At 36.8% G+C, this 27460-nt stretch overlaps 1 protein-coding gene across 1 annotated transcript in view; it reads left to right on the forward strand.

The window, feature by feature from the left end:
- UBR5 (ubiquitin protein ligase E3 component n-recognin 5) overlaps positions 1 to 27460 on the forward strand; it is a 104622-nt gene that overhangs the window by 30236 nt on the left and 46926 nt on the right. Inside the window, exons 9-21 of the mRNA XM_011931405.1 lie at positions 4396 to 4512; positions 4595 to 4705; positions 5843 to 5997; positions 7076 to 7193; positions 10261 to 10445; positions 13071 to 13180; positions 14003 to 14115; positions 15442 to 15585; positions 15682 to 15793; positions 16038 to 16192; positions 16438 to 16635; positions 22915 to 23125; positions 24048 to 24174. Of these exons, the coding sequence (XP_011786795.1) occupies positions 4396 to 4512; positions 4595 to 4705; positions 5843 to 5997; positions 7076 to 7193; positions 10261 to 10445; positions 13071 to 13180; positions 14003 to 14115; positions 15442 to 15585; positions 15682 to 15793; positions 16038 to 16192; positions 16438 to 16635; positions 22915 to 23125; positions 24048 to 24174 (1856 nt within the window). The remainder of the gene's footprint in view (positions 1 to 4395; positions 4513 to 4594; positions 4706 to 5842; positions 5998 to 7075; positions 7194 to 10260; positions 10446 to 13070; positions 13181 to 14002; positions 14116 to 15441; positions 15586 to 15681; positions 15794 to 16037; positions 16193 to 16437; positions 16636 to 22914; positions 23126 to 24047; positions 24175 to 27460) is intronic.

Consider the following 27460-nt stretch of genomic DNA (forward strand, 5'->3'; position numbering starts at 1 on the left):
TAGCCAGGATGGTCTCGATCTCCTGACCTCGTGATCCGCCCGTCTCGGCCTCCCAAAGTGCTGGGATTACAGGCTTGAGCCACCGCGCCCGGCCCAAACTACTACTCTTTAAGGAAACATGCATAGCCACTTTCTCTAGTTGAATTGAGCAGATGTCAGCTTGCTCAGAAGCAGCAATTCATATTTAATAAAAACATTTTCTATGACTTATGAAATTAGTGAGCTAAAATACTGTCCTTGTGTATGTATTTGATTATTTTGTATTTCTCTACATATAATAAGTTTCTTTAATACGGATAAATCTGAAGCAGGCAAGACGTAGTAGGTGATTTTTTTGTCCTCTTCCTGTGGGTTCATAGTTGTGCTATTCATCTTTATTTGTCCATAGTGGATTTTCAGGGCCTGTAGGGGTTTAATTGGCTCATCCAGGCCTTATCACCCTGGGGGACATTGCCCTATTTCTGAAAGATAAAGGCAAGGCAGTTCTGAGAGGCCTCATGCACCATGCACCAGGCTCTTGCTACTGGGATGGTTTGTTCAGGATTGTACTGCTCTAGTAAGGCATTTACCCAAAGAAGCTGGAGTTAAGATTCATTTGTTCATTCAACAGTTGGTCAGTGTGTTCCTGCTTTGTGTCATATACCAAGCTGGCATATGGTAAATGTAGTTGTGAGTATGATATTGGCCTTTCCACAAGGAATTCAGTGGGGAACACAAACATTAACTAGAATATAATGTGATCACAGCGTGGTCAACACTAGACTGAAAGTATGAATAAAGTGTCATGGGGTTCAGAATGGGAAATGACCAATACCGCCTGAGAGATCTGGCAAAGGCATCGCAGAGGAGACGGCATTTAAGCAGCATTTTTAAGGTGAGGTGGGCATTGACCAAGACACAAAGGTATTTCAAACGTATTAAGCATGGGCCCAGAGTCACGAAAGGTCATGATGTGTTTGAGGAACAATGAAAAATTCAGAATTGTTGCTTTGTGGTGGGGAGTAGGAGAAGAGGTGAGATGACTAGGCAGTTTGCCAAGCAAGGAGTTAGGATATTGTTTTGCAGCAATTAAGACGTCAGTAGAGTCCTTAGAGAAGTGACTTGATGTGATTGGTGGGGTTTTCTTTTGTTGTATTTGATTAGTTTTAAGGAGGCGAACATTACTGGCATGATGGGAGAAAGAAACAGGAAAAATCGAAAGTTAGTTATGAGAATGCTACAGTTGTTCAAGGAAATTGTGAGGATCTCAACCAAAGCAGGGATATGGGGACAGAGAAAGAAAAGAATCTGGCCGGGCATGGTGGCTCAGGCCTGTAATCCCAATACTTTGGGAGGCCGAGGCGGGCGGATCACGAGGTCAGGAGATCGAGACCATCCTGGCTAACACGGTGAAACCCCGTCTCTACTGAAAATATAAAAAATTAGCTGGGTGTGGTGGCGGGCGCCTGTAGTCCCAGCTACTGGGGAGGCTGAGGCAGGAGAATGGCAGGAACCCGGGAGGCGGAGCTTGCAGTGAGCCCAGATCGCGCCACTGCACTCCAGCCTGGGCGACGGAGCAAGATTCCGTCTCAAAAAAAAAAAAAAGAATCTGAGAGCATCGTAGACATGGGAACCTGGGAGCACCCCTCATCTCTTCTTTTCTCTCATTAGTCAATTCGATTGTCATGTCTCCCATTACCAGGTGGGTGGTGATGTCATTCATAGAGATAAGGACTACTGGGAAGGCACAGCTTTGCAGGAGATGGCAGATTCATTTTAGAGATGTCATTGTGCTTTTTAAGACAGCTGTAGGTAAGCCTGGAGATAAGAGATTTACGCATTTAAAAGTATGATGCTCTAGTGGATGCAGTCACTGAGGCTGAAGGTGAAGCACAATTTGAATACAGGGACAAAGACAGAATCAGTGGCAGGGAGTGCATGGTAGTGCCAGGGAGATGGAGGGAAGACCATGCATAGTAGTGCATGGTAGTGCCAGGGAGATGGAGGGTAGATGGAAGACCAGTAGAGAATGGTGACCTGTGAAGTAAGGAGAGAAGGATGGGTTCCATAACATAATGAACTGAGGCAAATCATTTGAAGAGTTTAAAGAGAAGATGGATTGATGAAATACATTGGGCATTGATTTGGCAGTTGGAAAAAATGTTGTAGCCGTCACTGAAAACTGGTAAGGTGAAACATGCCCAGGCAGTAATTCACTTTACCATGTTAGGACTGAAGGAGAGATTTGTTTGGATGGTTGTTGGGGGATATGAGAAGGAGTTGCATACAGTGCGTCTGTGGGTTATCTTTAAATAGGGGAGGAAAACCCTTCTTTCTCTGAGATGGGGAGAAGGGAGGAGGTGAGAATGGTGCTTTCATTAAGCAAATCTAGAGCTAGGAATATTGAGGAAGCCTGTGCCTGAGAGCTATCATTTTTTGGGTGAGTCAGAGATGAAGTCAGGGGAGGAGATTAGTCATAGTCGAATTTGATTGAGTGCTTTTTGCACTGGGCTCTGTGCTGGGTACTTTATCCAGCTGACCCTTGAACTATGAAGGGGTTAGAAGCACCCACTCGTCATGCAGTTGAAAATCCATGTAACTTTTAACTCCCCCAAAACTTATTATAGCCTCCTGTTGACTGGGAGCCTTAGCAACAACATAAAGTTGATTAACACATATTTTGTATGTTATATGTAGTATACACTGTATTTATACAATAAAGTAAGTTAGAGAAGAAAACGTTATTAAGAAAATCCTAAGGAAAAGAGCTTATATTTAATATTCATTAAGTGGAAGTGGATTACCGTTAAGGTCTATTATTCTCATTATCTTCACGTTGAATAGGCTGAGGAGGGGAAGGAAGAGTTAGAAGAGAAGTTGTTTTTGCTGTCTCAAGGATGGCAGAGGATGAAGAGAACTATAAGCAGACCCTAACAGTTCAAACCCGTATTGTTCAAGGGTCAACTATATATGTTACTCCATTTGGTTTTTACCCTGCAGTCCCCTCTCCCTTACCATGATTTGCATTACCTTAATACCCATTTTAGAAATGAAGAAATAGTTTCAGAGAAATTGTATAGTTTACCCGAAGTCACATACTTAATAAGTGTTGGATCTAGGTTTGGGACTCACTTAGTCTGATTCTATTATAGTTAATTCTTAACCATAGTATTGAGAAGAGAATATGAAGTAGAAAGGTAAAATTTGATGCAGCTTCTATGGAGAAAGTCAGTAATGGTTTGTAGATACCCATGCTAAAGATAAGGGAAGAATTGCTAACTTGGAGAATTCCAAATTTGGTCTCTTTTACATCCCCCAATAAAAGTGACTTGAAAATAGGGTTAACTGGTACAGGTAAAATAGAAGATTAAAATTAGTATTATTTCTGTGTAACACTCAGGCATAACCTGTTGTTGTTGTGTTATATTAATAAATCTTGTAGACTTTACAAGTTTTAGCTGAGCACTATAATGTTACCATCTGATCAAATGAAGTTGAATTTTGGCAGAAAACCAGAAAGACACTGATTGTTTGTCATACCCTGAGGTCAGAATCCCAAAGAAAGTGGAAAAGTACTGTGTATAGACCAATAGCATTTTTGCAAACTAAAATCTGTTATTGGCAAATTTTGCTGTGAGATTTCTAGGTAGCTTTGTGGCTCTGATCATTGGTTTTATGTTAAAGAAAATTATTATTTATTTACATTTATTAGCCAAGCTTTTTATAATTTAATTGCATTTCAACTGACTGCATGTATGTCAACATAAAAGTGAACAAATTATTACCTTAAATATAGGCACTTGTTTCCATAGCCTGAAAGAGCTTACAGGGAAAGAATCTTTTGATTTGACATCGTTTTTCTCTGCTTCAGCTCCTTATTCTGTTTTTCTTTTTTTCCCTTCACTAATTCAGCACATTGATTGAGCACCTACTTGTACACTTAAGTTCTTAAGTTACAGTGGTGAATAAGACAAAGCTTATACTTGAGTGAGATAGTGTATAAACAGATGTGTCAAGTTGTGAAGTGCTGTGGATTAAAAAGAAAGCAGTATAAGGAACTGAATGTGAGAGTGGTGGTTCTGTACATAGCGTCATCAGAGACAGTCTCTTGAGGGAGTGTCACCTGAGAAAGAGTAACACAGACAGAGGGAACAGCAAGGACAGTGGTCTGAGGGTAGGGTCATAGTGGACATGGTCCAAGAATAGGAAGAAGGCCAGTGTGAATGGAGGTGAGTTAATGGAGGGAGCCAGGGCCACCTTAATTGGATACCTTGTAGGCTGTGCTAAAGACTTGATATAGTTGTGGTTTATGTGTTTTTGTAATTAATCTAGATCTGATGAAGTGATTAAAGTGACAGTGTTCAAATCAAAGATTTGGCAATTTTTATATTTATAGTATTGTATTTTACTTTATAGGATGGAACAAAATTCATCTGTATTGGGGCTCTATATTCTGAACTTCTGGCTGTCAGCAGTAAAGGAGAACTTTATCAGTGGAAATGGAGTGAATCTGAGCCTTACAGAAATGCCCAGGTATTTTATTTTATGAAATCTTGCATTGAATAGCTCTACATATCAACATATAAAATAGTAATTTTTTTTTATGCTTTCAAAGAATCCTTCATTACATCATCCACGAGCAACATTTTTGGGGTTAACCAATGAAAAGATAGTCCTCCTGTCTGCAAATAGCATAAGAGCAACTGTAGCTACAGAAAATAACAAGGTATGAAACACTTTGCATTGATAAACATTTCATGCTTTAATTATTGTTTTCTTTTTTTCTTTTTTTGCTCCTTTTCCATCTTTTCATTTTCGATCTTTCTATGTTAACATAAATACAAAGTGTCTCAAGCCTTAGTAATCTAATGTATATTTTTGTTGGCTAGTTTATACTGTAACTTTAAAATTAGAAACGCCGAGGTGGGTAGATCATGAGGTCAGGCATTCAAGGCCAGTCTGGCCAACATAGTGAAACCCCATCTGTACTAAAAATATAAAAAATTAACTGGATGTGGTGGCGGGTGCCTGTAATCCCAGCTCCTCAGGAGGCTGAGACAGGAGAACTGCTTGAACCTGGGAGGTGGAGGCTGCAGTGAGCTGAGATCGTACCACTGCACTCCAGCCCAGGCGGCAGTGCAAGACTCCGTCTCACATTAGAAAAAGCTTTCTGGTTTAAGGAAAGGCAAAAATATTCCAAGAAAATTGCTAAGAAAAGATGTTGAGAAGCTAGGAAATACCAAATGAGAAAGTATGGATATTATGCCTCAAATTATCGGTTTAGCTTTAAAGTCACTGAATTGTTTTGTTTTGTTTTTGTTTTTTTGAATTGGGGTCTTGCTTTGTTTTCCAGGCTGAAGTGCAATGGTCGTAGCTCACTGCAGCCTTGAACTCAAGCCTTCCGAGTAGCTAATACTGTAGGCACACACCACTGTGCCCTACTGATTTTTAAAATTTTTTTGTAGAGGCAGAGTCTCACTGTGTTGCTCAGGCTAGTCTCGAACTCCTGGCCCCAAGTGATCCTCCCTCGTTGGCCTCCCAAAGTGCTGGAATTACAGACATGACACCTGGCCTAAAGTCACTAAATTCTTTTACAAATTGGTAGAGCAAATGTTTACTTCTGACCTTAAAGATGGCCTTAGACATTCATTTCAATAACTGCTATTTTGATTTGTGTGAAGAAGGTATTTTAGTTTCTAGTCTTACTAAGAACCTCTCTGAATTACTTATTTTTATAGCATTTAACGCAAAACATTTTAGAACTCCAGTCTTTAAAGTATATATGCCTTGCCCTAGTTTTTACCACAATTCTTTTGAAAAGATGGCTTGATTTTATTTAAAGTTCTAATATTTTATTCTTTAGGTTGCTACATGGGTGGATGAAACTTTAAGTTCTGTGGCTTCTAAATTAGAGCACACTGCTCAGACTTACTCTGAACTTCAAGGAGAGCGGATAGTTTCTTTACATTGCTGTGCCCTTTACACCTGCGCTCAGCTGGAGAACAATTTATATTGGTGGTGAGTCTATAGGGAGGAGGAATTTATCAGCGAATGCTTGTATATGTATAGAGAGATGCTTTGAGTAGTGGAATACCAACATGAGAAGGTCAATTAAAAGATAATACCTTATGGAAGGGAAATTTCACTTTGGAACAAAGTAATATTTTAAAAAACTTTAACAGTTACATTTATAAAAGTAGTACATACTTAGTGAATATAATTAATAAGTTTTATAATGTATAAAGTAGAAACATAAATCGTTTAGAATCCTACCACCAGAGATAACTACAATTAACATTTGGGGTTATTTTAAATCTTTTTTTCCTCTACATAAACGTGTACTTTGCTTTTACATAATTGAAAGTATAGGTTATAGAATTTTTTTTAATTTCATTGTATGAATATTCTCTACCTTATTTAATTATAGCTTTACTGTTAGAAGGTGACCTTACATTTTTTCTGTGTTGTATTTTAAGGAGTTAACAGCAAATTTGCATTTTGGAAACAATATACAGGGGAGTTTCCTAATGAAGTATAATTATTTGGAAGAACATGTATCAATTAGGGCCAGGTACAGTGGCTTACACGTGTAATCCTAGCACTTTGGGAGGCCAAGGCCGGAGGATTGCTTGAGCCTGGGAGTTCAAAACCAGCCTGGGCAATACTGTGAGACCTAGTCTCTACAAAAAATACAAAAAGTAACTGGGTGTGGTGGTGGGTGCCTGTAGTCTCAGCTACTTGGGAGGCTGAGGCAGGAGGATCTCTTGAGCCCAGGAGGTAGAGAGTGCAGTGAGCGGAAATCAGCCACCTGCACTCTAGCCTGGGCAGCAGAGCAAGGCCTTGTCTCAAAAAAAAAGGGAAATCAATTGATGAATTTCCCATAGAATTTAATTATAAAGGTTTAATAAAAGTAGATCCAGATATTAATCTTATGCACAAATTAGAATTAAGATGAAATTATACACGTTAATAGTTTTCTGAGGCGAAATTACTGGAGAAATGCCAGAAATGCTTAACTGATAATATGTGTAATTTCAAATTTATTTAGTGGGCTGTTTTACTGCTTATTTGACCAGTTTGTGTTTTTTGTTTTCAGGGGTGTAGTTCCTTTTAGTCAAAGGAAGAAAATGTTAGAGAAAGCTAGAGCGAAAAATAAAAAGCCTAAATCCAGTGCTGGTATTTCTTCAATGCCGAACATCACTGTTGGTACCCAGGTAAGTGATGAATTAAGCCTGTCTTCCTGTCTTAGGGGACCTATTTCTCTTCAGAATCACTTTCTTCCCTTGTAAGCAATTTTACAGGTAAGCATCATTTGAAGAATCAGTTTCCAGTAACATGTATGTGTCACATCATTCTTCCTTCATTCAGTAGAGTAATACTGTATAGATTTTGGTCCAGTATCAGTAGGTTTCCCTATGGGACAAGGTTCCCTGGTTTTAAGAATCACTTGCTACTTTTAAAATGCAGAATCTGGAACCTCTTACCTGAAATGTTTAAGTTTGTTTGGTGTTAGGGCCAGGCATCATTGTGTTTAACAAACATCCCGGGTGATTCTTATGACTAAACAGTTTGAAAGATACTGCTCTATGGGGATGTTGTCAGCATGAGGCTGGGGGCTTTGTCAAATCCCCATTTCTACCACTTTCTGGTTTTTGACCCTGAATGAGATGGTTTTAGGCTTCTACAGGTACTATTTTCTGGAAGCTGATATTCTTAATATCTCAGTGGTTCTCTAAGTGTGGTCCAGAGACTCCTGCCTTCTCCTCAACCCTTTCAGAGTCTGAAAATTTCCTTCCTTTTTTTATTACATATTTGTGTCAAGCTGAATTAGCTTCCTATTAGCTGAATTAGCTTTGTCAGAAGAAGGTATCACCAGATTGAATGCAGAAGCAGACATGAGAATACAGCTGTCTGACATTAAGAGATTTGCTAAAATATAAACAGTGTTACTTGTCTCGCCGCTGTTTTTTTGCAAATCTATTTTCCATAAAAATTGTTTATATGAACGTGGGGTTTTATTACTGTAAAATATTTAAATTTTTCTCAATTTCAATTACTAATATGTTTGATTTACTCAGTTTTAGTTTACTGATTATTAAAACTAGATATGACCCATATAAACCTAAGGTTTTTGGGATATGCAGTAATACTTAACAGTGAAAAAAGGTCTTGAGATCAAATGAGTCTGAGAACGTCTGATTTATTACATTCTGGTTGAGGTTTATCTTCTGGGTAAAACTTAATGCTTATATTCATTACAGCAAATGCTGTTATGAGTGTTTAAAAACTTAATCCTTAAAACTTAAGACAAAATGGTGGTTTTTAATTATAGAATGTGTTAATTTCTTCATCTAGCACTTTAAATGCAGGGTTTTTTTTCTCAGTACAAAGGTAGTAAAATGTACCTATTCTCTTTCTTCATGACACCTTTTTTCTTGGTCTTACTCATGGTTTTCTTCTGCCTATTGGTCTTCTAACCAGAAAATTTTCAGCGATTACCCACTATTTTGAACATTATTGATTGGCCTTCATTATTTATATTAGTTTCTTTGGACAGGGTATACTCTCTCTTTTTCCCCCTGCTCCTACCCCCTCTCTTTGCCCCTCTTTTCCTCCTTTGTAGGATCCCCCCTTTGCCTTTTTAATTTAAATACTGATTTCAGATGTCCTGGACATTCTTTAATTGCACTCATGTATTAGCAGGATGTTGCAGCAGCTGCCATATCAGCAGGTAGGATGGCATTACTGTAGGCAGGGAGAGCAGAAAAAATAAAGATGCACTGGAGAAAAGCTATCAGTAAAAAAGCTTGACACTAAATTGCTGAAAGATAACATATTAAAATACCTTGGTATAGAACTAAAGTTGTATTTTAAACCTGTAGAATACTGGAGGCTGAGGGCAGTTGCAGCTGCAGAACAAGGAAAATATTCATGCCTTAACATCAAAAATAACTGTTGGTCACTTAGAGTATTCAGCAGCATCTGTATTTATAGGTCATCTTAAAAACTATTCATTTTATGCCACGGAGTTAGAGTTAATGATACGCAGCTATTCTTTGGTAGAACTGTACCTCTAAGCCAATGTTTCCAGTTCCTGCACTTTTCAAATGTACCACCATCTTCTTTTGTTCGTTACATTTAATTGTAAGCCACAAAAAATCATGATCTTCGTATATACCTCTGGTCATCTATCACATAGTAAGATTGGGATATTGGAGAAATCAAAAGATATCTCCAGAAAAAATGTTCCTATCCAAGATGGAGATATTGTTGGTGTGTTTAACAGTGCTGTCTTGAAGGCCATTGGTTTTCAGAGTATGACCTGAGGTTAGTCCCTGACAGTGAGAGTTTTTTTTTTTTCCTCTGTAGGTTATTTACTCCTGAACTCAGTTAAACTTCTGACACTAATGTCTACATATTTTTTTTTAATTTAAAAGAAAAATTATTCATGGAACCTTCTGGCTAGCAAGAAACAATAGTCTTCTGGAAGAAAGACACATCTATCTATAGAGATGAAGTTATAGAGCCTATCATGAATTAAGGGAAAAAGTTATTTCAAACTGTAGGAAACAGACAAGTGTAATTGTTTTATTCACATTTTACTTTTTAAGTGATAATACCTTTTAGTTTCTTCTCTGCTGTTTCTGCTCTGTTTGTTTGTTTGTAGCAGAATGGTTGGGATATCTGCTGCATGAAAATTTAAAGTTAATGCTAAATTTTTAGCAAAATTGTTGAAGTTATTCCTGTTCCTTAATATTAGAAACAAATTTTCTTTTCTTTTTCTTCTTCTTTTTTTTTTTTTCTGAGATGGAGTCTCATTCTGTCGCCCAGGCTGAAGTGCAGTGGCGTGATCTGGGCTCACTGCAACCTCCGCCTCCGGGTTTAAGCAGTTCTCTGCCTTAGCCTCCCAAATAGCTGGGATTACAGACACGTGCCACCATGCCCAGCTAATTTTTGTATTTTTAATAGAGATGGGGTTTCACCATCTTGGCCAGGCTGGTCTTGAACTCCTGACCTCATGATCCACCTGCCTCAGCCTCCCAAAGTGGTGGAATTACAGGCGTGAGCCACCACCATGCCTGGCCTAGAAACAAATTTTCTTAATGAAGACCTTTAAGGTCATGCTTTTTCAGCCTTATTGATTGGGTTAGATTATATTGGGAAACTAGGAAGCCCAATACTTTTATGTATTGTATTTCATCCATTTGAAATAAATATTTTATATGTATATATATATTTAAAGTTATGTCATCTTGATGATGGTTTTCTTTTGTTTGCTAGGTATGCTTGAGAAATAACCCTCTTTATCATGCCGGAGCAGTTGCATTTTCAATTAGTGCTGGGATTCCTAAAGTTGGTGTCTTAATGGAGTCAGTTTGGAATATGAATGACAGCTGTAGATTTCAACTTAGATCTCCTGAAAGCTTGAAAAACATGGAAAAAGCTAGCAAAACTACTGAAGCTAAGTAAGTACTATACCTTAACTAATCTTGCTTTTACACCAGTTCCTTGTTTGCTCTGCATATGAATGGGAATAATCCAGGAAGACTTAGAGGTATATAGTGAAGTTGTAAACTCCTAACATGATAGGGTCTTGTTAAGGTTCCCAGGAAATTCGAAAATGAATTACTAAATTTTACTCTTTGTAACTTGGCTAATATTTGTATATTAAAACAGTTGATTTTAATATCCAGATGACATTGTAGTGTTCTTTTGATGCCCTTGTTTTGCTATTAGAGATATCCTTTGCAGGTGTTTTGTGGCAGTAATAATATGTTTAAGCCTTACTATTAAGCCGACATTCTCCTCTCTCCTTGTGTAATCATCTTAATTTCTACCTAACTTCCTGCCCTACATCTTGATTATTGAAAGGGTTTTTTTACAGGTTAATGTACTCGAGAGGGAAATATCTGTAAAGAATTTGTAAACGTTTTTTGAGTTGAAGGGATTTGTGAATAGAAACACCACTGAATTTTGTATAGCCCCACATTTCTGGGGCTGGCTTGTTGTTTGGAGAGTGGTACAGAGATCTTAACACCTGTGCTTTTAGAACATCTACTCATCTTTAAAAATAATCATTTGTACTGTAATTTGGTTGTTTGGTATGTGAACTTTAAAACTTTAGTAAAATTGTTAAATAACATTTTTTCTTAATCTTATAAAATATAGGTGACCAGTATAGTTATGTGGGAGAGTAGTGATAATCACATTCTAGAAATAACATTTAAAACATCAGTGTATTTTCTTTTTTTCTAAATGTATTCAGTCATTGAAAAATGGTAGGGATTTTACTGTACCTACAGCTTTTTAAGGTTCCAAACTTTTTTAGTTTACTTTCCATTTATACTCAGATGTTATGATTATAAATTTACTGACTTTACTGCTGTCATTCCTCTCAGTGTCAAAAGTGCATACTTAAATGTAGAAACAGTGATTACTGTTAAGTTAAATGTAATTTTTAACAAACCAACGCTATTGCACTTTATACCTAATTAAGATTTTGCTTTTAGTTTTAGTGTTCTTTCTCTGTCTTGGTTTTTTAAAAAAGTTTTTTTTGAGACAGAGTCTGGCTCTGCCGCCCAGGCTGGAGTGCAGTGGCCGGGTCTCAGCTCACTGCAAGCTCCGCCTCCTGGGTTTACGCCATTCTCCTGCCTCAGCCTCCCAAGCAGCTGGGACTACAGGCGCCCGCCACGTCGCCTGGCTATTTTTTTGTATTTTTTAGTAGAGACGGGGTTTCACCATGTTAGCCAGGATGGTCTCGATCTCCTGACCTCGTGATCCACCTGTCTCGGCCTCCCAAAGTGCTGGGATTACAGGCTTGAGCCACCGCGCCCAGCATTTAAAAAAGATTTTTAAACTTTTCTTCTAATTACGTTGAATTTTGTACTAAAAATAAAAGTAACAAAACATTTTCATTGTCTTATGAACTTTGTAAAGAATATTTGAAATAATTTTGATGTGTACAAATATAAACAAGATTAGAATAGAATATGCTATTTAAAGCCTGTAGTTTATGAAGTTTTTCAAGATCTTCCTTTAAGTCAGCCATTTCAAATATTAGCAAAAGAACTAAGTGAAATTAAATGTTAAGAACATAGTCTTTTTCATGTCAGTAGTACCCTTGTTTGCCAGTCATCGAAATGCATTAACTTTAAAGGTATGCTAGTGATAAATGCATTCACTTTAAAGGTATGCTAGTGATTAGTCAGTATTGGCTTCTCCCCACCATCGCAGCATTTGTGGAGCAGCCAGGAGTATTCGCTGTGTGCTTATCCAGATCACTCTTGTTAAGATCCCAGTGAAAATAATACCGGCTTTCTTTTGGATTGTTTCTAAACTCAGGTGAAATTTCTGATGGGAGTAATAGGAGACAAGAGGGTTAAGATGATGGTCTAGATTATAATAGGTATATAAATAACAAATTTGTGAGTAATCAGTGGCTTTTCTGATTAGAAACTGATTTCTACCCTTTAATGAATAAAAATATTTATGTTTGTACCATCTGTAGAATGTCGTTTAGTTGCTGTAGTTATTTTCTTAAACAGAGTATTAAATAACTCAAAGAAGGCTAGTTTTTTAATCCTGTCACCAGATCATTTAAGAATAAATTTTTATAAACCATTGTGACTAGAGTTTCTTCTTTGAACTCTTAAGAAATTAGTGGTCTAATGGGCTTTTTACTTACTTACCTTTACCATTTTTTTTTTTTCGGTTAAATTACCATATCCAAATCTTAGTAGTGTTGCAGTGTGAAACTTATGTGCTCAGGAGGCTTTGATAAAGCTGTGTTGATAAATTAAGTGTAAATTTTGTTATTTTTAGGTAAAGCTTATCTGAATCATTGTCTCAAGTTATTGGTAGCTTTTATATTTTTCCTTCCCATATTAAACCACTATTTGAAAGTATGCATTGTGTACCTTTTATTCTTGAGTCTTAAAAATATGCAATAAAAAATTAATATAAATACACAATTCAATAAAAATATTTTTAATATTCATTCTCTTTTAAGAAAATACTTGTGTTTTTAAAAAATACTAGTTTCCATTATTTCATTTATCTAATTATAAGGAGAATCTTATTTCTTATCTCAGGCCTGAAAGTAAGCAGGAGCCAGTGAAAACAGAAATGGGTCCTCCACCATCTCCAGCATCCACCTGTAGTGATGCGTCCTCAATTGCCAGCAGTGCATCAATGCCATATAGTAAGTTTTATTTGTTGTACACATTGGTCAAAATTGGTCTCATGCAGACAGCTGTGTTTAGTTTGTTTCTGATTTAAGGCAACTCATATCATTTGTTACATCTTTTTACATAATTTGTATCTCTATTACTTTGATTTTTTTTTTGCGTAACTTTCTTTGAATAGAAAGATGGTATTTACAGTGTTGACTATTTCTGTTGTTTTTCAGAATTAGAGTTTTAAAAAGATACGTGAAATTCATTATAGTAGTAGAAGGAAATAATTGCCACTAGCTAGTCTGTCTGCTCACTTTTGTTGAGACTCTTATTATTGTAAATTGGTTATGTCTTGGTCACAACTTTTGCTCAAAATTTGTAGAATTTATAAACCTAGACTTACTATCACACCATGGATAGAATTTTTTCAAAAGTTCCTTAAAATAAATTTTATGATGTAATTGCTTTGCAATTTAGGAAATTAAAAGTTAGACTTTAGTAGTTATGTGATAATTTTCTTAAAATTATCCGGCAGATCTTCCTTTTTAAACTTTGGTTAGATAACCCTAATTTTGGGAGTACAAAATACATTTTATCGTATTTCTTTGCAGTTGTTTATACTGGTGTTAATACAATTAAACATTAATGGTTATTGTTCTTCACTGTGAATTTATTTGAAGTACAAATTGATTAGAAAACTCCAATTCATGAAGCAGTAGCTTAGGAAATTTTTGAGAACCTTCACTTAGTATCCCTTTAAAGATAGTCTTTCTTATAAATTTAGATGAAATCTATAAAGTCTCTTTTACATTTTCTTTTTGGTACTTACCATTTTGTTGTTGTCTAAGAACGACGACGGTCAACCCCTGCACCAAAAGAAGAAGAAAAGGTGAATGAAGAGCAGTGGTCTCTTCGGGAAGTGGTTTTTGTGGAAGATGTCAAGAATGTTCCTGTTGGCAAGGTTTGTTCAAAATATCTAAGAATTAATTACTAACAGAACTATAATGATCTTGGTTATCCAGGGATTTGTGGTTCATATTTGAGTCCTTTCTTCAGGGCTGTTTGATTGATTAGCTTCAGTGGTATCTTCAGTTGCACCCTGAATCTGATGCAGATCTGTCTTCTCAGTCCCTGACAGATGAAGAGATTTTGCCTCTCCTTGAGCATTTGTGATGATATGTTGCTTTTAAAAGAAAACTATTATTTGGGAATAATTTTAGATTTGTAGGGAAGTTGCACAGAGATGCATTACTTTTTGGTATAGCCCATTCTTTGGATCTGTTAGACAGTTCTAATTGAGATCATCTTTCATGACTTTTAAAATTCTTACATAGAACTGAAAAATCTTATTACAAGTCACCTTCCACTTTTTCTCTTCTCCCTGAAGAAAGTTTTATCTTCTAAGAAATCATCAGTTTGAATGCCACTAATTTCACTCTTCTACTGATGCATATTTAAAATGCACTTGCAGTTGTAGAATGTCTGTAAAGTAAAGGTTTTCATGATTACTCAGTAGTTTCTGAAATGTGATAGTCTTTCACTTATACTTAAAGGAAAGAGCAGATATACCAGGTTCTGCAGCTTACAAAGGTCTTTCTCATATACCGTTTCATTTGATTCTCAAAATAGACCTGTAGTTTATGGGTGGGTGTTTTCTTCTAAGAATAAGATACTGGCTTAAAATAAAAAGCATCAAGTAGCAGAAGTGGGACCCAAATTTGTCCTGGTTTTAAGTTCTGTGCTTGTCTTCCTGTGTGTTGCTGACCCTATCCCTGTGTTGACCGTATTGTAGCCACTAGCTGTATATGTGGCTGTTTAAATTTGTTAAAATCAAATAACTTAAAAAAGTCAGCACCTTAGTCACATTAGCTTCATTTCAAGGGCTCAGTAGCCACTTATGGCTAATGGCTGCCACATTGGACACTGCCAGTGTAGAATGTTGCCATTTTCAAGAAAGTTCTGTCAGACAGAAGGCTGCTTCAATGTAATTAAGAGGGGAGATGGGAGGATCCTATGGGCTATATACTTAAGTTTTTCAGTTGATTGCTGAAAACATTCGTAGACTGTAATCAGTGGCTATGTGGGTCAGTTTTCTCTAGCAAATGAGCCTTGAATATAGATGTCAATAGAAAAACTTTGGTGAGTCTGTCTAGGTTAATTTTATAACTTGGTGATCATTGAAGAAACATACAAAGAATTGGATTCCTTTAACGTTAAATTAGTTCAGTGAATAGAATTTGTATGTTGATTTTATTTTAATGTTCATTGAATTTGCCTATACTTCCAGGTGCTAAAAGTGGATGGTGCCTATGTTGCTGTAAAATTTCCAGGAACTTCCAGTAATACAAACTGTCAGAGCAGTTCTGGTCCAGATGCTGACCCTTCTTCTCTCCTGCAGGATTGTAGGTTACTTAGAATTGATGAATTGCAGGTAAGTGTAAAGAAGTCATTCAGCAAGTGAATATTGGAACTGACTCCTTGAGTTTATTATGGAGTTTGAAAGCAAAATTCCTTTTGTGTCATGCAGGTTGTCAAAACTGGTGGAACACCGAAGGTTCCCGACTGTTTCCAAAGGACTCCTAAGAAGCTTTGTATACCTGAAAAAACAGAAATATTAGCAGTGAATGTAGATTCCAAAGGTAGATTTTGTAACTTTTTCAGCTGGCATATTCTATATTCCATTAATACTTGTTCAGGAAATGGGAATATGATAAAGTAATTCAGGGCATTGGCATTTTTTTGTTGCCTGTCTGTAACATTATGGAATGGCATGTATCTGTTTGAATTGACTTACAAGTGTGGCCAGAGAAGTTAAAATATTGTAGATGTTTATTAGAGATAAGATGTATAACAATTTTTCTTCTCATATATGTGCTTCTGAAGGTGTTCATGCTGTTCTGAAGACTGGAAATTGGGTACGATACTGTATCTTTGATCTTGCTACAGGAAAAGCAGAGCAGGAAAATAATTTTCCTACAAGCAGCATTGCTTTCCTTGGTCAGAATGAGAGGAATGTAGCCATTTTCACTGCTGGACAGGTAGAGGCTCATTTTTGCTTTTGAAAAGTGATAGGACAACAATGGCATTTTTGCGAAGTTAGGGGATCTGGCTCTGGTTAGCTTGTTAATAAATTATTCAAAAATTTAGAATATTTAACACATTTGAATACTAGGTTTCTTATTGTTATTGCTAAAATCTAATTTGGAAACAAATATGTCTGTCGTAAAAATCAGATACATCTTTTGATTACGAGTCAAACTTTACCGTTTTCCCATTATTGTAGGAATCTCCCATTATTCTTCGAGATGGAAATGGTACTATCTATCCAATGGCCAAAGATTGCATGGGAGGAATAAGGGATCCCGATTGGCTGGATCTTCCACCTATTAGTAGTCTTGGAATGGGTGTGCATTCTTTAATAAATCTTCCTGCCAATTCAACAATCAAAAAGAAAGCTGCTATTATCATCATGGCTGTAGAGGTAATTCTAGTTTTGAAACTACTGGGCATTTTTATTCAGAAAACACTACTAAACAGTCTTGAATAGATCTTGCAACAATCAAATAGATGATTCATTGCCCCTTTCTTCCCTGAAAGAGCTAATAGTCTATTAAGACAACATAGACAAGTACATCAGTGATTATATGTAATTTAAGTGTTTGAGCAAGGTGTGCACAATGTTGTAGGAGCATAAAGGGGAGAGATATGAATCATACTGTGACTGTACCAAAGACTTCCTTTAAGAAACGATACCTGTACAGATCAGATAGGCGTCCCCTAGACACAGGGATGGAGTTGGGAGGTATTATCCCAGGCACCAAGAGCAACCTTTGTGAATCTTAGTTGGGAGAAAGTACTTTGTTTTGATATGACCAGAATTCTGGTAGGGATCCTGTGGGTCAGTGAGTTGCAACTGAAAAGGCTGGACAGAGGCACTAGGGTGTTTGTGTGGTCACCTAACGTTACCTAAACTTTAGCCTGAAAGTGAGGAGGAGGAGGAGGATTATAAGCCATTGAATGACATGCTTTTGCTTTTTTAAAAAAGATTAGCAGTGGCTGGTGGGTGTTTAGAGAGCAATTGATAGAGATCAGAAGTTTAGAGATCAGATGAAAAGGTTAATGTAGGCTGTGCGTGGTGGCTAACGCCTGTAATCCCAGTACTTTGGGAGGCAGATGGGGGCGGATCACTTGAGGTCAGGAGTTTGAAGCCAGCCTGGCCAACATGGTGAAACCCTGTCTCTACCGAAAATACAAAAATTAGCTGGGCATGATGGCGCACGCCTGTAATCCCAGCTACTCAGGAGGCTGAGGCACAAGAATCACTTGAACCCTGGAGGCAGACGTTGCAGTGAGCCGAGATTGCACCACTGTACTCCAGCCTGGGTAACAGAGCGTGACTCCATCTCAAAAAAAAAAAAAAAGAAACACTAAAAAAAGAAAAAAAACAGTTAAGGCAATAATCCAGGTTAGAAACAAAGTAAATGTCAACTTTCGGGAATGAGGAAGGAGGGGATGGATTTAAGAGATCTTAAGGAACTAGAACCTACAAAGCTTGGTAACTGGATTTTAGCTGTAAATGAAAGAATTAATAAAGCTTCTGATTTGGACATGTTTGATGGTAGGGAGGAAATATAACGGGGGGGAACAAATGGGATAAGGGAAAAGGATGAATTTAGTTTTAAACATGTTGTCATTGAGCATTTGTTAGATGTGGATACAGTGCATTAGAAGCTATTGGAGCAATTTCAGCCGAGATTGACCTGGTATCACTGAACATCTTAAAAGGATCACTTATGACGTGCTGAGAGTACTAGGGTGAATGTGAGTAAGTAGGAGTGCCAGTTAGGAGGGATATGATAATAATCCAGGTGGGAGATGATAGTGACTTATCCCAGGGGATGGAGTTATGAGTGAAATGTGACTAGATTCGGCCGGGCGCGGTGGCTCAAGCCTGTAATCCCAGCACTTTGGGAGGCCGAGACGGGCGGATCACGAGGTCAGGAGATCGAGACCATCCTGGCTAACACAGTGAAACCCTGTCTCTACTGAAAATACAAAAATTAGCTGGGCATGATGGCGCACGCCTGTAATCCCAGCTACTCAGGAGGCTGAGGCACAAGAATCACTTGAACCCTGGAGGCAGACGTTGCAGTGAGCCGAGATTGCACCACTGTACTCCAGCCTGGGTAACAGAGCGTGACTCCATCTCAAAAAAAAAAAAAAAAAAAAAAAAAAAAAGAAATGTGACTAGATTCTAGATACATAGTCTTGTGTTGCTTAATGACAGGGATACATTCTGAGAAACACATTGTTAGGTGATTTCATTGTTGTACAAACATCATATAGTGCACTTACCTGAACCTAGATGGTATAGCCTATTGCTCCTAGGGTACAAACCTATATAGTGTATTTCTACACTGGATACTGTAGGCATTTGTAACACAGTGATAAGTATTTGTTTACATAAACATAGGAGAGGTACAGTAAAAATATGGTCTAAAGGATAAAAAAAGAGGTGCACCTGATAGGGCATTTACCACAAATGAAGGTTAGAAGATTGAAAGTTGCTCTGGGTAAGTCAGTAAGTGAGTGGTAAGTGAATATGAAGGCTTATGTTATTACTGTACACTGCTGAAGACTTTATAAACGCTGTACACTTAGGCTACACTACTTTTTTTTAAACTGTTGATTTGTTTGTAATAATACACTTAAAACACATTGTACACAGTCAGGCACAGTGGATCGTACTTGTAATCCCAGCACTTTGGGAGGCCAAAGCGGGTGGATCTTAGGCAAGGAGTTTGAGGCCAGCCTGGGCAATGTAACAAAACCCTGTCTCTATGAAAAATACAAAAATTAGCCGGGCGTGGTTGTTCCTGTAATATCAGCTACTTAAGAGGCTCAGGCACGAGAATTGCTTGAACCTGGTAGGTGGAGGTGGAGGTTGCAGTGAGCTGAGATCATGCCACTGCACTCCAGTCTGGGCGACAGAGTGAGACTCTGTCTTAAAACACACACACACACACACACACACACACACCCGCCCCCCACACTGTGTAGCTATCTAAAATGTTTTTTTCCCTATATCCTTAAGGTTTTTGTTTTGTTTTCTTTTTGTCAGAGTTTTATTTTCTTTTTGAAAAAAAAAAAAAACTTTTATTTTAGGCTTGGGAGTACGTGTGAGCTTTTACTGCAATTAGGTAAACTCATGTACAGGGTTTTTTGTGCAGATTGTTACATTACAGGTATTAAACACTTTTTCTATTTTTAAAATTTTTTATTGCCTTTTAAAAAAATGTACAATTTACAATGCCTTCTTCTGTAATACCTCCTGAAGGACCTGCCTTAGGCTGTTTTAGTTAACTTTAAAAAAAAAAAAATAGAAGAAGTACACTCTAAAATAACCAAAGAAAGTATAGTAAATACTTTAGAAATCAGTGACCTAGTTTTTTTTTATCATTATCAAATGTTATACTGTACATAAATTGTGTGTACTATACTTTTATATGATTGGCAGTACAGTAGGTTTGTTTATGCCTGTATTGCCACAAACAGTATGATTTAACGACAGCTATGATGTCACTAGGCAATAGGAACTTTTCAGCTCCATTATAATCTTAACAGTACCACAGTCATATATGTGGTCCATCATTCACCATAATGTTATGAAGCACATGACTGTACTAGGTACCTTTTTAAGGTAGAACTAATGCATTTGCTAGTGGCTAAATGTAGGGTATCAAATAGACGGAACAAGAGGGTTAATGATTTTGGAAGAATGAAGTTGTCATTGAGTTGAAGACTGTAGAGGTGAAGATTCAAGAGTTTGGTTTTAGACATGTGAAGTTTAAGATGTCTCTTCCAATAGAGGAAGTGAATGTGAAGACATTATAATAGATAATAATGTCTTCTTCACTGATAGAAGAAGTGAAGGTGAAGGTTCAGGAATTTGGTTTTAGACAGGTGAAATTTAAGTTGTCTGTTAGAAGATTATCGACAGATTCCTGAACCAAGAGGAGATGGTGAGTAGAAAGTTAGATGTGTAAGTGTGACTAACAGAGGAAGGTTCAAGCTGGAGAAATTTACTTGGGAATTGTTTTTTTAGAGAAATTATACTGAACAAGATTATGGAGGTTATGAGGAGAAAAGGTCCAAGGACTGAGCCTTGAGAATAGTCTCAACATTTAAATGTCAGGGTGATAAAGGGGAACCAGCATAGGAGATCGAGAAGGAACATCCACAGGGTTGGAGGAAAGCTAGAATGAGTTGTGTCCTGGAAGTCAAATGAAGAGCACGTGTCAATCAGGATGCTGGGACCAACTGTGTCAAATGATGCAGTAGGTCAGTGAAGTGAATACTGAGTATTGGCTGTTGGATTTAGCTCCATCTAGGTCATTGTTGATAGTGGGGATGAAAGCATCGTTAGAGTGAACTTAGGAGAAAAGAAGAGGTGAGGAACTGAAGATAAATACAAACAACTTTTTTGAGCAGTTTTTCTATAAAGGATAGAAATGGAGTTTAATATGGGGGCATATTCACCCTCCATCAGGTTGGAGGTGAACAGTACTTTTTAGAACTGCATCTAAAATAAGAGACCCAGACTTATTCTTAGCTTAGGTTTGCTTGTAACCTATTGTACTAGTGGTTTCAAACTAAAGGAGGTGATGATACAGAGGTAGCTGTGGTTTGAACTTGATGTCTAGAAATAGCCTTCATATCATTTTAGAATTCTTGATGGGTTACCAATATTGAAAAACCACAGGATTTATATTTAAAATCCAGATTTTCAGTTGCTCTCAAAAGATTAGAAGATCTGGTGAAATTGGGCCTTGTAATCTATATCCCAAAAACATTAGACTGGTCTTTACAATTCATTGCAGTTCTCACTACTTAGAGTTTGTTGCTCCAAGTGCTAGTGATGCCATTTAGTATACAGCTTCTGTTATCTCTTTTACACACAGCCTCCTTCACTCATTTATATTAATTCAAGTGTAGGCATTTGATTCTGTGACCTCTTCACTTTGTCAGCATCTGACAGGTAGAGTCATCATCCCACAGGTAGGGATAAGGTGTGTCATCATTAGTCTTTATACCTCAGTGACTAGGGCTTACCACACAGTAGTCCCACAAGAAATTTTTTATCGAACTCACTCTGCCTTTTGCTATAAGAATAAGTAACAGATGTAACATACAATGATGCAGAGTAAACTTTTCTGCTTGTAACACAACTAAGTAGTATTGATACCCTCAGTGTGAGAGCCCATCTACTATAGTCTGGCAGGTTGGAAATGAGTTTCCTGTAGAGTAAGTAGCTGCCTCTAACTAAATAATTGGCTATTGCTTGAAACTAGTGTATATGACAGCAGTGTACCACAAAATACCTTGATTTTAGTTGCCCTTTGAAAGTACTCTGTTCTTTGTTTTCAGGGAGACTTTGACATTTTCTCTTAACATATTATGTATAAATTTCCCTATGTTTTGGAACGTTTAGTATTAAGCTCTTCATGTACTGGAGCTTGCTATTGATGAGGTGACTTCAGAGCCGTAGTTAGTTCCACAATCAAAGTGGCCTATCTCACGTGTGGTTGTTAGTGAAAATAGTTGTTTAAGTGTGTTTTCTTGTGTGGACATCTATTCTCCACCCGCTCTCAAGTTGGGGAGAGGAGAGAGCTTATTTTGACCGTTTTCCAGAAGGTGACAAGTTGTTCAAATGCAGTTTTCTTTTTTCCTTTATACTCCCACATGCTCTTTTCCCACCTGCCTTTTTCTAGTTATAGTTAAAATGAATGACTTTATTTTGTAAAACTAAAGCTTTATATTCAGTTCATTAAATATTCCACAACTACAGTTTTCCATTCTGAAAGAATGAACTTCTTGGTATGTTCATGCTATTTGTCAGAAAGCGAATGATATGTTCTATAAATACTTACCAATACCACTGTGTCTTTGTTAATTAAATTACACCTGTCATGATTCCTGCAGAATTGAAGGTTTTGGTTTTCATATAAACTTTAACAGCATAAGAGGGCTGGGTGTGGGTTGCACATGCCCAGCACTTTGGGAGGCTGAGGTGGGGCATCACTTGAGCCCAGGAGTTTGAGACCAGCCTGGGCAACATGGCAAGACTCTACCTCTACAAAAAATAAGCCTGTTGTGGTGGTACATGCCAGCTACATGGGAGGCTGAGGCGGGAGGATTACTTGAGCCCAGGAGGTTGATGCTATAGTGGGTTGTGTTCACATCACTACACTGCAGCCTGGATAACAGAGTGAGACGCTGTCTGACACACACACAAAAGCCTAAGAAGGTGAGAGTAAGCCTGGAATAAAATTTATATCCTTTGCTTAATTGGCTATCATTATTAATAGGGTTCTAATTAGATAGTTATATAACATGAAGTAAAAACCAGGGATTGGTAGACTATGGCCCAAAGGCCAAATCCAGCTACTCCTATTCATTTATGCATTGTATGTGGCTGCTTTCCTGTTTCAGTTGCAGAGTTGAGTTAGTTGAGAAAGCTAAAAATATGTACTTGTCCTTAACATAAAGTTTATCCTCCCTTCTCTATTCCTGTCGATTGTATGTTCTGCTTAAAGTCTACCCTTAAGTTCTGTGTCTTTTGATAGGCCACCTGAAATTGTCTCTACTTATTTGCAAATCTGATAATATATTATTGTGTTGGCCGTGAGAAATTTTTAATATATGTAATGTGCTACTCAAATTCATTGAGGTTTTTTCCCCCTAATTTGTCTGAGCACAGAAACAAACCTTAATGCAACACATTCTGCGCTGTGACTATGAGGCCTGTCGACAATATCTAATGAATCTTGAGCAAGCGGTTGTTTTAGAGCAGAATCTACAGATGCTACAGACATTCATCAGCCACAGATGTGATGGAAATCGAAATATTTTGCATGCTTGTGTATCAGTTTGCTTTCCAACCAGCAATAAAGAAACTAAAGAAGAAGAGGGTGAGATTAAGAACTATAGCAAGGTCTTTAAAGGGAGTTTTTAGGCAATTTTGAAAATGTAACAGTTGTTAAAGAAAAGCAAATCACTATAAAGATTTGTGTGTCCTCTTTTTTTTTTTTTTTTTTACTTTCTCAGAAGGTAAAGATGGGTATGTAACAAAATTTTCCACCAGTGTGTTTTTATTGTCTTTAATACTATATGATATATACAAACTGGATATGTAATACTAAATGAACTTTACTGATTTTATAATTGCAGATGACATTTATTACATGAGAATTATTTAGCAAGTTAAGCCAAGTTACATTGAGGCAACTTTTATCTAAATTTTTAGAATATAGAGGAGAAAAATCACTTGGTGAGGTGTTATGTTTTTGGAAGGTAAATAAGCTTCTTTTTTTTTTTTGCCATAAACTTTTTAATTGGCTAAATGAAGGGAGAAATTAAGAACAAAGTGTAAATATGTAATTCAAAATGGTTTTTTTATTTTAAATTTGCTGATGATATTCTGGTAGCTACATTTTTGAATAGTGGTTTGCAGGTTTCTGACCTTTCTATCATTATTATTGAATCAGTAAGGATTACACATAATACATAAACTAAGACTGAAATACTGGTAAGTAGGTCTTTTTCTATTTTAATTGTGAAAGCTAAATTTCAGTCTTCTTATTAATGACCTTATTTTTTCCCTTCGTGGATTGAGAAGTAAGGCGGAATACGGAAATAAATCACATATGAAAGATCATATAGTTCAATCTGTCTTAAGTGTTAGTTGCTCTTAGGAGGAAAAATTGAACAATTGGTTATCTAGTATGTGAATTAGAGTACTAAATATATAGAAATTAGTGTTTAGTGGACTGTACATACTCAGTGTATTAGTTTTAAAACTTAAATTGATCTTAATTTTTTCTCATTTTTCAGAAGCGGAGCGTTCTGAAAGAAATACATTTGCAGAAAGGCTTTCTGCTGTTGAGGCCATTGCAAATGCAATATCAGTTGTCTCAAGTAATGGCCCAGGTAATCGGGCTGGATCATCAAGTAGCCGAAGGTAATGTGATTTTTACCAGGAAACTTTAATTGGAGGAAAAAACCAAGTACAGAAAGCAGTGTATCTCTTACCTGTCGTGTACATGAATTGGTGGGTCCTTTTTTGTTTCATTTTTGTTCCTCCCAATAACACCCTGGGAAAAATAATCTAACAAATTAAAGTTTAAGGTAGAGCTGGGACACTTAATAAATTTGAGATAATTTAGACAAGTAGTTTAAATTTGTTTCTTTCAATTTGTTCTAAAGTCATCGTCTTGCTTCCTAGGAAGTTACTGTCTTATTTGAAGAACAAGTAGTAGAATAATTGAAGGAACCTTAATCTTTTCAGATTGCTTATTTAGGTCAGTTTCTCAGATACCTTGATCTGGGAAAAAAATGAAAGGCTGATGTGTATTATGGATGTTTGATGTATAAATTTTCAGGCTGAGTTTTGGGATGGACAAACTTTTATAACACATTAAATATTGCTAGGTATTTGACCAGATAATGAATATAAAGAATTCAGGATATAGTTTTCTTTCTGTAGGAAAAAAATTTATTGTCTGCTTGACAAGATCATTAATGGAAGCACTGCTTACTATGTGCTAATGTGGTAGGTTGCAAAGTCTGCTTAAAATGAAGATTCTCCGTGCCTATTTTCTGTTTCGTAGTTAACTATTCCTTTAAAAATGTGTATTCTTAAATTGGCAACGGGAAGGCTACCAAGTTGATCCAAGTTGATGCTTTCCCAGGTTCAAAAACATCCTGAAGTGAGGTTTATCAAAAAGTATTCGTGGGTGACCAAATTATAATTTGAAACAGTGCAAAAGCGTTATGTAGACTAAACAAAATGGAAATTATCACCAGTTTATTTATTCAGGATTATACTAGGCAGACAAAGTGTTTGGTCTAAAGTGGGAAGCAACTTAAATTCTTCATGAAGAAATTAGTGTCTGAATTATTTCAGGTATTTCATTCCCTCAGGGAAATTACAGGTGCAAATCAAGTTGGACTCTGATATGGTTGGTCCAATGCCAGTGCTGCCATCTTTTTTTCATGTCAGGATTATTTTGAAGGCAAAGACTAAAAGGAGCTTCAAGAGTGGGTGATGTGTTGCTCACAGAAATAATTTGCAGAGTAAGCTCCTTTGAGGAATTTGCCGAAGATTTCACTGCAGTGCTCTTAACCAGTTCAAACTCAGGGCTGCTGGTTGAACAGATGAAAGCACAGGAGTCTTATTATCCACGCCGGGCAGTAGGAAGTCCACAGACTGCTTCATTGAAGTGAAACCCTCCTCTAGCCTCCAATGGATTTTCTAGGCGATGCCCCTTGATGAGTATGCAGGCTGGGATTCATGAGCTGTAAGCTCAAAACTGATGCAATTTCAATATTGAATGGAATACTATTAAATGCCTTCAGATGATGATTTGACTCAGAAGTTTTATTATGTGACTCAATAGTTCCTGAGTACAAAGGGCAGATTTAGTGGAAAGCTTGATTGATGCATCTGATTGCAGGTGTATGTACTCTAGAGATTGTTAATCTGGAAGACACATGACCTTCGCTTTTTTGTCACAGTGTTATGTTTGAACATGACTGGATTCTAAGGCTTCTGTAGCATGGATATAACGTGCTTACAAAGAGGAAATTACATCATCCTTGAATTCTTCCATATTGTCAGAAAATACGATGACTCCAGGCAAGCCTATACGAAGAAATGTCAAAACTCTGAATCTTAGCAGCCAAGGTGGTATCTCCTCAGTATTGTCCTCAGCCACTGAGGATACAGGTGAATCTTCATGAATTGTGTACAACATCTTGAAGAATAATTTTCTTTTTTTGTTTTTTGTTTTTTGTTTTTTAAGAATCTATATGAGGAGCTGGGCATTGTACTTAAAAATGTTCCCAAGACCTAATGAAGAAAAGAGGTTAAGGACAATTTTAAAAATGACAAGGAATGGCCCCCTCATTTAATATTGAATTGACTACATCACAGCAACAAAGTTGGGAGTTTGCAAGTTCAAGATGAGACTATGGTCTCAATTTATCTTCATTTATTCTTAATCTGCTTTAAGCTAGAAGTTGGAGAATAGCCCACATTTGTTTTTTGTTTGGCCTGCGCAATGTTAAATTTTTTTTTTCCTTTAATTTGAATGCCTTTAGATAAGCATGTGTGCCTCTAGCTTGTCACTACCCCCATTTCTTACACCTGACTGCCCTTATTTTACCTTTCTGACCCATTAGCCATTGAGTTGATGACTCTGGTGTAAGCATTCTTGAAAAGGCCAAAACATGCATTTATTTTCAGGTTATTTGTAGCGTCTCCCAATTATTGCTGATTTTTTTTTTCTTTGTGCTTTGAGCAAGACACATTAGGATACCAGGTGTCTGTTGAGCTTAATTAAAATTGTATAGGAGCATCACAGTGTGAACAGTCACCATGGTGTGTGCTGTTACTGGTAAGGAGTCTTCCTTTTCCTCTCGGTGATGTCTTTGGACAGGGAAGTGACCTGGACTGAAACAGTCACTGTGCCATGCTCCCATCCACATTATAAAAACTCTTAAACTCCAATTTCTAAATTGGAAAAAAGAAGACATTGATACTATAAAAGAATTAACTATAGTTATTTTTTAATAGTGAATACTGTAATGGCAAATATATTATTTGAGACAGTAACATTTACATTGCAGAATCTTCCAGAGTGTTTTTATTCCAAAAAAATCATAAATAAGTCTTATAAAATAGATATGTTCCTGAACATAGCCTCTAAAAGTAATTTTTGTGAATGCCTTTTTAAAAAAACTTCCTTATAAAATTAAAAATGTATTGATATGGAAAAACACATTTATCCTCAATTAAATAACAATTGCAATTAGAGATTTAAACATTAATAAAACTTGAAATTATTTCTAGATGTATTATGCGTATCTAGTAAGGTGTTAGGTCTTTCACATGAGAATGTCATGTCTGAGATTAATTCTACATGGGAGAACGAAGTCCCTTATGTGTTGTCTGGCCCTCAACATGAAATTTTTACTCTTTATCCATTTACAAGCTCTAAAATTGTGACTGAGTGAAGGGATTTGCCATTTGTGCTCTCTCTTAAATCATTGTTAGTTCTAAATGTATTAATTTTGTAGCCGTTGTAAGGTTTTATTCAAAGGTAAAGTATAGATTTTCATACAGGTAGTTCCCACTTCCCCTAACGAGTTCTGTGTTTGTGATTATTTCTTTTTCTTTTTGGTGATGTGTACACCTGTACAGTATTTTTTTTTTTTTTTATAGCAGGAGGAAAAAAAATCATGCC

Source organism: Colobus angolensis, unplaced genomic scaffold, assembly GCF_000951035.1.
Source record: "Colobus angolensis palliatus isolate OR3802 unplaced genomic scaffold, Cang.pa_1.0 Scaffold121, whole genome shotgun sequence".
NCBI classification, from domain to species: Eukaryota; Metazoa; Chordata; class Mammalia; order Primates; family Cercopithecidae; genus Colobus; species Colobus angolensis.